General features: G+C 40.1%; 1 protein-coding gene across 50 annotated transcripts in view; it reads left to right on the forward strand.

Moving 5' to 3' along the window:
- The window catches only part of CELF2 (CUGBP Elav-like family member 2), a 632,182-nt gene that overhangs the window by 571,981 nt on the left and 45,735 nt on the right, over positions 1–14,466 (forward strand). For 14 of the 50 annotated variants that reach the window (XM_077264514.1, XM_077264512.1, XM_077264519.1 and 11 more), the window contains one exon: positions 859–960. The exons of the other annotated variants lie outside the window; for them this stretch is intronic. In XM_077264514.1, the coding sequence (XP_077120629.1) occupies positions 859–960 (102 nt within the window). The remainder of the gene's footprint in view (positions 1–858; positions 961–14,466) is intronic. 50 annotated transcript variants of the gene reach the window in all.

The raw sequence follows: 14,466 nt of genomic DNA on the forward strand, positions 1-14,466 counted from the left end.
TAGGGTCATGTATTGTGAGTTTTTGGACAACAACCTCATACCCTCAGTAAGAGCATTGAGGATGGGTTGTGACTGGGTCTTCCAGCATGACAATGACCCGAACACAGTCAGGGCAACGAAGGAGTGACTCCGTAAGAAGCATTTCAAGGTCCTGGAATGGAATAGCCAATCTCCAGACCTGAACCCAATAGAAAATCTTTGGAAGGAGCTGAAACGCAATGTTGTCCTGTGATAGCCCCGAAACCTGAAAAAGCTGGAGAAGATATGTGTGGATGAGTGGGCCAAAATCCCTGCTGCAGTGTGTGCAAACTTGGTCAAGAACTGCAGGAAACATCTGACCTCTGTAATTGCAAACAAAGGTCTGTTTTTCTATTTTATCAAATTCTTATTTCATGCAATAAAATGCAAATTAATTATGTAAAAAGCATACAATGTGATTTTCTGGATTTATTTTTAGACTCTGTCTCTCACAGGTGAAGTGTACTTACGATTAATATTACAGACCTCTCTATTCTTTGTATGGGGGAAAACTTGCAAAATTGGTGGTGTATCAAATACTTATTTCCCCCACTGTATATAGAACACACAACTGCAGCACATAGCCATGCATAAAGCACAAATAGAGTTCATAACTAATCCACGTATTAAAGAAGGAGATCCCGCACTAGCCTTTAAATGGAAGCTATCATCAGAAATAACCTTTTGTTTATGTCAGACTTTTGTGTTACATGCAATTCAAAAAAAGGCTATTTTTTTTTATATTATGACCTTTATGAAAATAATACTTATCAATGGTCCTACAATTTTCACACTGGCCACTGAGGCTTTTTATTTTACTTGTACTTCCTTTCCTTTCAGGAAGAGTTTATAGCAAGGCACCCCATCATCGGAGGCAGGATTACAATGACAGGTTGCACCCCTATACACAGATGATTACACAGGATCCACCAATCACAATAGGTAATGTCACACCTGACACTGTCCCCTCTCTCTTCAGAATGACTTTTGCACATGCTCATTAGACACTTTAGCACCTAAGGGCAACGTTGGAATCCAACCATTGTGGCTATGAACATGTGTTATTTCTTGAAACAGTAGTAAGCGAAAGTGTAAAAAGCCCCAGTAGTCAGTGTGAAAATTGCAAGAGCTGCATTTTTATTTTTAATAGATTGTGATATGTAAAAAATGCAATAAAAAACCCATAAATATAATTTAACACAAAAACATGATTTATACAATAGGTCATTTTCGGATGACAGCTTCCTTGTAAAGGAAGTGTCAGCAGGTTTTTGCTGTGTAATTTGAGAGTAACATGATATAGGTGAAGAGACCCTGATTTCAGTGATTATTTACTAGGCTGTGTTTTGCTGTTTCAATACAATCAGTGTTTTTTCATCAGGAGATTATCACAAGAGGGCAAAATGCATGGTTCATCTTAGACCAATGCCTCTCCCAGCACTGATTAGTAAATATCTGTCAATCAGTTGTATGGGTGGGGTTACACAAGTCTCAGCATTCTGAGTGCTGCAAGATCTGCAGCATAGGAAATTATGATTCTGCCACAACTGCTGCACCCAGAAATCTAAGTGATACATCGCTGGAATCAGGGTCTCTGTCCCTACCTCTTGCTGCTGACAGATTACATTGCAAAACCTGCTGACAGATTCCCTTTAATGCTTGTTGATTGTACATGTACCCTCTGAACCGTAAAGTGCTATGGAATATAATGACTATATAAAGAACATTAATAGAAATATAATATTGGTTTTAAAAAGTCCCTAAAGCCCCTTAATGTTCAATGATGGACATAGTTATGGTGGCTTCTAGTCTCCCATGGAGGCTATTGAATCATGCCAACAGCAAAAAAAATGTTTTTAAAAATATAAATAAATATATAAAACTTCAAATCACCCCCCTTTCGCCTCATTCAAAATAAAACAATTAAAAAAAAATCAAACCTACACATATTTGGTATCGCCGCATTCAGAATCATCCGATCTATCAATAAAAAAAAGGATTAACCTGACCGTTAAATGGCGTAGTGAGAAAATAAGGTCTCTGTGACATTTCATTAAAATGCAATAACGGGCGATAAAAAGATTGTATCTGCACCAAAATGGTATCACTAAAAACGCCGGCTCGGCACGCAAAAAATAAGCCCTCACCCAACCCGAGATCACGAAAAATGGAGACGCTACGGGTATCAGAAAATGAGATATTTTTTTTTAACAAGGTTTGGAATTTTTTTTCACCACTTAGATAAAAAATAACCTAGACATGTTTGGTGTCTATGAACTCGCAATGACCTGGAGAATCATAATGGCAGGTCAGTTGTAGCATTTAGTGAACCTAGTAAAAAAGTTAAACAAAAAGCAAGTGTGGGACTGCACTTTTTTTGCTATTTCACCGCACTTGAAATTGTTTTCCCATTTTCGAGTACACGACATGCTAAAACAAATGGTGTTGTTCAAAAGTACAACTCATCCCGCAAGAAATAAGCCCTCACATGGCCATATTGACAGAAAAATAAAAAAGTTATGGCTCTGGGAAGGAGGGGAGCGAAAAATGAAAACGCAAAAACGGAAATACCCCTGGTCCTTAAGGGGTTAATGTATCTAGAATATTTTTATTTTCTCTTGACAATAAAATAAGGGTATAGTTACAGACAGCAGAAAGGTACAGTTATATGAAAAAGTTTGGGCACCCCTATTAATCTTAAGCTTAATGTTTTATAAAAATTGTTTTTTTTGCAACAGCTATTTCAGTTTCATATATCTAATAACTGTTGGATACAGTAATGTTTCTGCCTTGAAATGAGGTTTATTGTACTAACAGAAAATGTGCAATCTGCATTCAAACAAAATTTGACAGGTGCATAAGTATGGGCACCCTTATCATTTTCTTGTTTTAAATACTCCTACCTACTTTTTACTGACTTACTAAAGCACTTTTTTTGGTTTTGTATCCTCATTGAGCTTTGAACTTCACAGCCAGGTGTATGCAATCATGAGAAAAGCTACTTAAAGTGGCCACTTGCAAGTTGTTCTCCTGTTTGAATCTCCTCTGAAGAGTGGCATCATGGGCTCCTCAAAACAACTGTCAAATGATCTGAAAACAAAGATTATTCAACATAGTTGTTCAGGGGAAGGATACAAAAAGCTGTCTCAGAGATTCAACCTGTCAATTTCCACTGTGAGGAACATAGTAAGGAAATGGAAGAACACAGGTACAGTTCTTGTTAAGGCCAGAAGTGGCAGGCCAAGAAAAACATCAGAAAGGCAGAGAAGAAGAATGGTGAGATCAGTCAAGGACAATCCTCAGACCACCTCCAGAGAGCTGCAGCATCAACTTGCTGCAGATGGTGTCACTGTGCATCGGTCAACTATACAACGCACTTTGAACAAGGATAAGCTGTATGGGAGAGTGATGCGAAAGAAGCCGTTTCTGCAAGCACGCTACAAACAGAGTCGGCTGAGGTATGCAAAAGCACATTTGGAGAAGCCAATTTCTTTTTGGAAGAAGGTCCTGTGGACTCATGAAACCAAGATTGAGTTGTTTGGTCATACAAAAAGGCGTTATGCATGGTGGCAAAAAAACACAGTGCGTTGTATAGTTGACCGATGCACAGTGACACCATCTGCAGCAAGTTGATGCTGCAGCTCTCTGGAGGTGGTCTGAGGATTGTCCTTGACTGATCTCACCATTCTTCTTCTCTGCCTTTCTGGTGTTTTTCTTGGCCTGCCACTTCTGGCCTTAACAAGAACTGCACCTGTGTTCTTCCATTTCCTTACTATGTTCCTCACAGTGGAAATTGACAGGTTAAATCTCTGAGACAGCTTTTTGTATCCTTCCCCTGAACAGCTATGTTGAATAATCTTTGTTTTCAGATCATTTGACAGTTGTTTTGAGGAGCCCATGATGCCACTCTTCAGAGGAGATTCAAACAGGAGAACAACTTGCAAGTGGCCACTTTAAGTAGCTTTTCTCATGATTGCATACACCTGGCTATGAAGTTCAAAGCTGAATGAGGTTACAAAACAAAAAAAAGTGCTTTAGTAAGTCAGTAAAAAGTAGGTAGGAGTATTTAAAACAAGAAAAAGATAAGGGTGCCCATACTTATGCACCTGTCAAATTTTGTTTGAATGCAGATTGCACATTTTCTGTTAGTACAATAAACCTCATTTCAAGGCAGAAACATTACTGTGTCCAACAGTTATTAGATATATGAAACTGAAATAGCTGTTGCAAAAAAAACAATTTTTATAAAACATTAAGCTTAAGATTAATAGGGGTGCCCAAACTTTTTCATATAACTGTATACTATAGATACATGCACCCAATTTCATATTCTACAGTTAAAATTATACACATGAAACCAGTGATACAGAACCAGTTAAATTTTATTAGAGAAAGCTGATTAAAAGCAACAAAAACATTATATAAAAATAATCAGTTATGAGACCAACAGGATGTAATGTGTCACAACAGTATAATATATGAGATTGGTCAACTGTACTGTACATATAGTGCTAATAATAATAATAAAAAAATATTATGTATAATAATTATTATATTTTATTATATTTATATAATAAAATATATTATTCCATAAATCATTACTATGGGATGAATACACTTATATACTCTACATATGGATCTCAATTTATTTCATGGATGACTAAAGCAGAAGCAGAAATATGAGCTAAATTCAGTCCAGCGCTCGTAATTGTCATAAAAATGGTTTATTTTATTCTTCAGAAATGTATAAAAACCAAGAGCAGTGAAGATAAAAATACGACTCACACCTGAAGCGTTTTGATCGCTGACAGCTGCTTTAGCCATAGCTGCTACCGCTAAGGATGCAGTCAGTGCGTGAAATGCGTTAGTGAGAGTTGTATTTTTATCTTAACGGCTGCTGAATTTTATATGAATTGTACCGTTTTTTATGGCAATTACGAGTGTCATACTGCACATACTTCTTCGTGTGATATGCAGATACAGTATGAATATTAAAGAAAACCGATAGCACATATATGCAACCTGAACCATGGGCAGCATGTATCAGAAACCGGCTGTAGCATTTCTATAGGTATGTTTTACTGCGAAACACTGCAGGATTTCGCAGACAACAAATCTGAATGCCAGCCGGGGACCTTGCCGCATGTGTGACCGCCACACTCCCCTCTATATACACAGACATTCCCCTCTATATACTGTACACACACATGAGGTGAAACCTATTGCTCAAGATGAGTGAGATGAGGAGAAACCACTGGGGAAAAGCCTTTAGAACTAGGCATGCAAGCGGCTTAGTTCCTGCTCACCTCCTAAATGTATGTTTTCTCTGAAACACTGCAGTTTTCAGAATAAAACCTACCTGGCTGACATTATGAAGCCACTATGTGCTGTCCATTGTTCAGGCAGCATGTATCAGCGGTCAGGTTCACTTTCATATACAGTATATGCTCCACTCCTGAGAGGGTAAGAAGGTCAGGGTTATGTGGACCATTCTAAGTCTTATTTCATTGGAGCAGTAATGACAGGACGCGGCGCTGCCAAAGGTTAGAAGAAGGGAATTCGCGATTGACCATGTGCTCGTAGCTCCATGCTCGTTGATCAGTGCTGATACCTGTACCTGCACCGACCAGTGAGCTTGGAGCTTCGGAGTACACTCACTACTCACTGCTTCTAATCCTGGTCTTTCCCCACCTGCTCTAGTAGAAGCGTCAGTGGGATACTGTAACTGGTGGAGCACTAGACCTGTATGATCTGCAGAGGCAGGAATCGGGAGCAGGGAGAGGGAAGCTTTTCTAGCGGGAGGAAGAGCTAAGCAGCCAGGGACATGTGCTGCTGCTGTGCCATGCTGGGCTCTGGGAGGTTAAGCAATGTGTGTGCCCAGTGCATTAGCACTTTAGCTTATAGAATATTAAGATAAACTAAACTTTATTTAAATTTGAAAACTGGGGCTTTGAAGATTAGGGACAATGCACTTTTCATTTTGGGTGCAGGTACTTAAAATCAAGAAAAGTGACTATTGTTTAGGTAAAGTACCATTGATGTATACAACATAATAACAATGGAGCCTAAATGTGTCATATACAGTATATAGGGCAGAGGTCCCTAATCGCAACACACTACCCTGGCCATGAAATTGGCTGTTCTCACTTCAACTACATACTCTATATAATTGGATAAACCTGTTGGAATATACTGTGTATCACACTCTACGGGTACGGTCACATCTGTGTATATAAACTAGTTGAGATTCTCAGCCACAAAAGTTGGAGACTGTGTGTATGCAATCCGTATGCAATGTGTTTTTAACATCAGCTTTTACATACAGTTATTCTCTGTCATTTCAAGCTAGTTTTCTAATAAAGCAATCTTACATACAGATATAGATGATAGATAGATGATAGATAGATCGATATATGATTGATAGCTAGCTAGATAGCTAGCTAGATAGATAGATAGATAGATAGATAAATAGATAGATGTCAGTTAGATATATAATCAGTGCTTTGTGTGTGTAGTTATCTGTGCTTATATTTAGCTAATACATAAATAAATAAAATGAAAAAATGGCATGGGGTCCCCCTTATTTTATTAACCAACTGAGGAAAAGCAGACAGCTGAACCTGGGTCTTAATAGTCAGGGAAGAGGCAACAAACATGGAGATTCCCAGGCTATTAATATCAGCTTACAGCTGTCTACTAAGCCGCTACTGGTTATTGAAAGGGGACCCAAAAATAAATGAAATTGGGGTCCCCCTTATTTTTAATAACCAGCAAAGGCTAAGCAGACAGCTACAAACTGATATTAATTGTAATGAAAGATGAACATCAAACCCAGGGGTTAGTAATGGAGAGGCATCCATAAGACACCCCCATTATTAACCCAGTTAGTTTAAAGCAAAAAATGCACTCACAGAGAAAAGTCCTTTATTTGAACAACGCACTTCCAGACCCTCTTTACCCATTTATTACCTTAAAAGCATATAAAAAATATTCCAAAGGGGTTCGCTGTAAATCCATTTCTCATGCTGCAAGTGCTGACATCACCTTACTGATGTCAGTGCTCACCACTGCAGATGCATTCTCATGCTACTGTCAGTGTGTTCCAGCTGGCATGCTGAGCGGTCTCATCATGTCACTGCTCAATGTACCATCTGGATGTAGCAGAGTTGGAGATTGTCGTGGAACTTGGGATGGATTTACAGTGAATAACTGGATGAATACCTGAATACGGTGAATACCTCGGAATCCTGACAGCATGCAATTTCCCAAATTTCAGACAATTTGACAAACATATCAGAGCTACCATATCCCAGAATTTGAAATCTTATATAGGTTTAAGATTCAGCATATTTCTGCTATGATTTAGGTCACATCCTTGCATAAATTATGGCATATCTGGCGCTTCAGGATTGACCATTCATCCTCTCGCTAAGCACCAACTACTTTTTGCAAAAAAACTTATGATTTTAATATGCCATTTTTGGGCAAAAAGGGGTTATGATTCACCTTAAAGAGAACCTGTCATGTTAAAAATGCTATTAACCTGCAGATATCGTGTAAATTTACAGGTTAATAGAGTTCTAAAGCCTTGCGGCTACTGCAATAAGAACCCGTGTACCAGGAGGAAAGTCCTGCAGTCATAAAGGCGCGACTTCAGTCACTGCTCAGTACATAGTGAGCGGCTGCTGTATCCATGCCTTGGCTCTGACTGACAACCGGCTCTGTACTGATGCACTGCTGAACCGGCTGTCAGTCAGTGTCGGGAGTGTGGTTACAGATGTTGCTCACTATGGCCTCTTTCACATTTCCGTCGGATCAGGGCCGTCGCAAACCGTCGGCCCGACGTACCGACGAACGTTGTGCAAATAGTGGGCAGCGGATGCAGTTTTCACACGCATCCGCTGCCCATTATGAATTCCGGAGAGGAGGGGGCGGCGTTCCGGCCGCACATGCGCGGTCGGAAATGGCAGTTCCGACGGACGAAAAAACGTTGAATGGAACGTTTTTTCGTCACGACGGACCTCAAAAACACGACGGATCCGTTGCACGACGGATGCGACGTGTGGCCATACGTCGCAATGTGTCGCTAATGCAAGTCTATGGAGAAAAACCGCATCCTGCGGGCAACTTTGCAGGATGCGTTTTTTCTCCAAAACGATGCATTGTGACGTTGGCCAAATGACGGAAGTGTGAAAGAGGCCTATCTATGGAGCTTTGACTGAAGCCGCACCTCTATGACTGAAAGCCAAAAGCTGCCTAAAGCAAAAAAGTTAATTTCCTCCTGGTAGCCGTGCTTTCAGTGCAGCAGGCACACAGCTTTAGAACTCTATTGACCTGTAGATTAACTCCATATCTGCAGGTTAATCGTGTTTTTTGACACGACAGGTTCCCTTTAAGATGTCACTCTTTCTCATATTATCCAGTCAGATACGTTGTGTAATTTTAACCCCATTCTGACCTCGGACGGGATAGTACGTCCGAGGTCAGAACCCCCGCTTTGATGCGGGCTCCGGCGGTGAGCCCGCATCAAAGCTGGGACATGTCAGCAATAGCGGCGGGTGAAATCGTGATTCACCCGCCGCTATTAACTAGTTAAATTCCGCTGTCAAACGCAGACAGCGGCATTTAACCGGCACTTCCGGTCATCGGGCCGGAAATGAGCGCATCGCCGACCCCCGTCACATGGTCGGGGGTCAGCGATGCTTGTGCATTGTAACCATAAAGGTCCTTGAGACCTCAATGGTTACTGATGCCGGTTAGCTGTGAGCGCCACCCTGTGGTCGGCGCTCATAGCAAGCCTGCATTTCTGCTGCATAGCAGCGATCTGATGATCGCTGCTATGTAGCAGAGGCGATTGAGTTGTGCCAGCTTCTAGCCTCCCATGAAGGCTATTGAAGCATGGCAAAAGTAAAAAAAAAAATGTGAAAAAAATAAAAAAAATATAAAAGTTTAAATCACCCCCCTTTCACCCCATTCAAAATAAAACAATAAAAAAAAATCAAACCTACACATACTTGGTATCGCCGCGTTCAGAATCGCCCGATCTATCAATAAAAAAAAAACATTAACCTGATCACTAAACAGCGTAGCAAGAAAAAAATTTGAAACGCCAGAATTACGCTGTTTTGGTCGCCCCGACATTGCATTAAAATGCAATAACGGGCGATCAAAAGAACGTATCTGCACAAATGTGGTATAAATAAAAACGTCAGCTCGGCACCCTAAAAATAAACCCTCAATCGACCCCAGAGCACGAAAAATGGAGACGCTACGGGTATCGGAAAATGGCGCATTTTTTTAAATTATTTTTTTTAGCAAAGTTTGGAATTTTTTTTCACCACTTAGATAAAAGAAAACCTAGACATGTTTGATGTCTATGAACTCGTAGTGACCTGGAGAATCACATTGGCAGGTCAATTTTAGCATTTAGCCAACCAAAAAACAAGTGTGGGATTGCACTTTTTTTGCAATTTCACCGCACTTGGAATTTTTTTCACGTTTTCTAGTACACGGCATGGTAAAACCAATGATGTCGTTCAAAAGTACAACTCGTCCTGAAAAAAATAAGCCCTCACATGGCCATATTGATGGAAAAATAAAAAAGTTATGGCTCTGGGAAGGAGGGGAGCGAAAAACGAACTCAGGAAAAAATAATGGCACCTATACTTTTTTGCTCATTTTTAGATTTCATGATTGAGACCTAATGAGGTCGTCCTCTTTGAAAAATCTATATTATATTATATTTCAGTTTTCTGCAGTTTACTAGAATTGCCCTGCAACTTGCATTAATTAGAACATTTCTTCCAATGATAGTCACATAGACTTCCATCATGAATAATTACTAATAATGAAATAAGGACATTGTTCGCACAGTAGCTGATTCTGCTCTGAAGTAAAACAACTGTGTGTAATTAATCAGTATCTTACGCTCTGTATTGACCATTTTATATTATTATATTGTGTCTCTGTATGAAGAATTATTCGTGCTTGTCACATTTACTGCACATCAAGGGAAGAGCATGTTAATGTAATAATGTAAAATAATCTATTGCTTGTCAATTTCTCAAGGAGATTGTTCAGCATGCTGTACAGCCAGCAATACATTATAAGAATAGACTGTTCCTGCATGTAGACTTTATGACATACAAAGTATCATAAATACATGAGATTATTCTTGTCTTTTATCTAAATAATTTCCATAGTTAAAACTAGTTTAATGTCATTTTTAGTAATTATAATTTAACACTTGTAGTAATGCTAAACAGTAATCATTGCTTAAGTAAAATGCTACATTGGTTTGCTCCACAAATCTGGCCTGTATGGAAGAGTGGCAAGAAGAAAACCATTTTTGAAAGAAAGCCATAAGAAGTTCTATATGTAGTTTGCAAAAAAAAAAAACATGTAGGGGACACAGCTAATATGTGGAAGAAGGTGAGATGAGATAAAATTAGAAATTTTGGGGTTAAATGCAAAATACTATATATGTCATAAAACAAACACTGCACATGACCCTGAAAACACTATCCACCCAGGCAAACATGGTGGTAACAGCATCATGCTGTGTGGATGCTTTTCTTCCGCAAGGACAGAGATGCTGGATATAGTTGATGGGAAGATGGGTGGAGCTAAATAAAGAGCAATCCTGAATGAAAATTTGTGAGGTATCCATGGTTACAACCACTGATATAGTGACAGATAGTTGCTAGTAGTCATAACCATGGGTACCTAAGGTCCTGCAATGCCTGCACATGAGGAAAGAGGAATAGTGAATCAGAAAAACTATGCTACATTTCTAATTAGAGGTATTTGCTAATATTATTATTATTACACCTACTACATATTGGGATAGGATCTTGAAGATAGGAATACCCCTTTAAGTTTGTGGGTGTAACGTAAAAATATGTGGAAAAGTTCACAGTGTATGAATACTTTTTCAAAGCATTGTATAACCAGGAGGCTCTGCACTCAATAGTAAGCATTTTTGGTGCTGCTGTCTTTTTAGTGTTAATAGATCAATAGATAGATAGATAGATAATATATAGATAGATAGATAGATAGATAGATAGATAGATAGATAGATAGATAGATATGGGATAGATAGATAAATAGATGGTAGATAGATAGATTCATAGATAGATAGATAGATAGATAGATAGATAGAAAAATGACAAAGCAGCACAACATTTCTTTAGTTCAAAAAAGCTGTTTTAATGGCCCATTTATGCGACTTTTTGGATCTATGTGTGAGCCTTCTTCAAACATTGTGTAAATGCATATACAGAGTATTACCCCTTTCCGATGTTGGACGAAATAATACGCCCATGTCAGAATCCCTCCTTTTGATGTGGGCTCCGGGACTGAGCCCCACATCTTTCCCGGCACGTCAGCTGTTTTGAACAGCTGACATGTGCCTCTAACAGCTGCAGGTTAAATCGCGATCCATCAGCAGCTGTTAACCTGTTAAATACCACTGTCAATCTATGACAGCAGCATTTAACTTGTGCTTCTGGGAAGTGCGCTGGAAATCACGCCCATCGGTGACCCCATCACGTGTTCGCGGGTCACCAATGGGTTGGCATTACAACCAGAGGTCCCCAGCAGACCTCTATGGTCGGCCCCGGAGGTCGGCACTCATAGCAAGTGAGGATTTCTGTTAGATATGCAGCGCCCCAGAGTCCTGGTCGTTGCAGTAGTGTCATTCCTCCACCAGGGGGAGTGATATTACTTCTGGAGGCAATAAAGGAGATCTCCTGTTCAGGTATCACAAACACACCACACACTTCACACTCCAGCCACCAGGGGAGTATTAGGCCACTCCTCACAGTTAGGTAAAACTGGTAGTTGGAGGGAAAGTGAGAGAGAGAGTTCCTGGCTGGAGACTGAGAGAGAAGGGTCTCCAGACCGAGCTGGCTGGAGCGAGGTCCAGTCAGATCCAGACTACTGTCTGAGGAGGACGAGGGTCCATGGAGCTGCGCCTGCACCCCATGCAGCAGCATCCTAAGAAAGAGACATTGAAAGGAAGCGTGTTCTAGTGAGTGAGAAACGAAGGCATCGCAACGAGTGGATACCAGAGAGAATAGTACACGAGAGGAGCTGCATCCTTCTGGTGCGCGTTCCGGTAGCCAGAATACCGAGGGAGTAAAGTGCTCTACGTCATTGCTTCAGAGACTGGCAGGACAGTCAATTCCAAGTTGGCTGCCCAACCTAAAATACCTAAGAAGACAGGTGGCAACTTGTGGGGGTCGGGGCGTCTCTAGGGTCCCTATAAACAAGCCTCAGGCCATCAGTCATACGGGTTTTGTTCTATCCGACCACGGGGAACAGAGAGAGAAGAGTAATAACAGTGAGGACTTCATTAGAGCTTAAGCAAGTGAGGACCTACTGTGTTACTGTGCGCATAGGAAGGCTATTGTATTCCACCTGGATAAGGAGACTCTGGATTTGCCTTCAGACCGGCCGGACTCTGCCTACCCCGTGATCCGGTGCCCTGGACTGTGGACACTGAAGCCTTCAGTAAAGGTAAAGAGACTGCAACCTTGTGTCCTCATTCTTTACTGCGCCTCTCACCATTCACCAACTACACTCTGGGAAGCCCTGGGGATACACTTCACCTGTGGGAAGATATACCATCGAGCTGCCATAACATCACCCCAGCGGACCCCTAAGCAGCGTCGGTCACCCTGACCGAATACCACAGGTGGCGTCATGAACTACCCCTTTAACGACCTTTCCCATATATGAACTCTTTTCCTGGACACCCCTGAGGGCCACGGACCGGGTCAGCCACTGTGACATCCCTACCGAACCGAAGGACCCGGTACCGAGTACCCCACGGCCCTATGGGGGTGCTCCAGATACAGGCGGTCTGAACATCGCCTGTATGTAGCAGAGCCAAACGGACAACTGCAGCTTCTAGTCTCCCATGAAGACTATTGAAGCATGCTAAAAGTAAAAAATAAAATGTTTTTAAAAATATTTAAAAAAATATATAAAAGTTAAAATCACCCCCCTTTTGCCCTATTCAAAATAAAACAAAAAAAAATCAAACATACACATATTTGGTATTGCCGCTTTCAGAATCGTCCGATCTATTAATATAAACAAATAATTAACCCGATCGCTAAATGGCATAATGAGAAAAAAAGTAAAAACAGCAGAATTACGTTTTTTTTGGTCAATGCTACATTGCAATAAAATGCAATAACCTGCGATCAAAAGATCGTATCTGCACCTAAATGGTATCAATAAAAACGTCAGCTTGGCACGCAAAAAATAAGCCCTCACCCATCCCGAAATCACGAAAAATGGAGACGCTACAGAGATAGATAGATAGATAGATAGATAGATAGATAGATAGATAGATAGATAGATAGATAGATAGATAGATAGATAGATATTTCTGATAGGTAGTATCAGTAGAAGAGAATATTAGGCAATGTGATAATTGCCTTCTTCTCTGCTTGAGCGTGTCTGAAGTGCAGCCTTAGACATGATCATGCACATATCGCACTGGTAAATAGGCCCTTATTTTCACACAGCGGCATCTGTGACTGCACACACACAGCAGCATTTTTCTGTGAATGTACTAATAGGCCTTGTGAGAATGTTTTTATCACCACCCATCTGTCATTTTCTAACAGGCCTGATTGGCAAGCGCTCATAACAACTGACATCTGTTCATGCTTATTGATATGCAGATTTATGATAATCGTTATGAACAATAAAACAAAAATACCTAAGGTGAATGTTACATTTCTAACTTGCCAACCCTAAAGAAAAAATAATAATTCCATAGATCAATAAATCTCAATGTCTGAACTATTGTAAAATAAATGCATTTGTCACAACAAGACAAATATTGTATTAAACTTGCTTCTGTATAGCACTGGTAAAGAAGGAAATATATTCCAAGAATCCAAATATGCAGATATCCAGGCAAAAGCAAAGCGTGTATTTACCACTGCAGAAGATGAATATGTATCCTGCATTATATGTGCTTCCATTATCACTGCATAGTTAGCACTCCGAACATCCTACCATCCTGTGGATATCAATCACTGACTGTGCGCATATGGACAACATAATTCCATGTTCCTTGCTTTACCTGCCTACTCAAAAACGTATTTATAAGGCGATGTGCAGGTTTACGCTTCCATCTCACATTTTAACAGAACTTATAATAGATCCTAACAAATGGCAGTGCTTCTCTACTGCTATGTAAACCAGATTATGCCTTGTGATCACCCATACATGTAATCCTACCTGGAATGCTGAAAAATGGTAGCATTCACCAACAGGAAAATATAATAATGGTTTCTGTAAAAACAATAAAATCAATAAAATAGAATAATTTACGGTCACAGAATACTGGTATACCATACACAGACTGTACCCATTTATTTTCTAAATTGTTTAGACTGATGAAGGGCATACTTTGCACATTAAAGG

This window comes from Ranitomeya variabilis, chromosome 5, assembly GCF_051348905.1.
Source record: "Ranitomeya variabilis isolate aRanVar5 chromosome 5, aRanVar5.hap1, whole genome shotgun sequence".
Lineage (NCBI taxonomy): Eukaryota > Metazoa > Chordata > Amphibia > Anura > Dendrobatidae > Ranitomeya > Ranitomeya variabilis.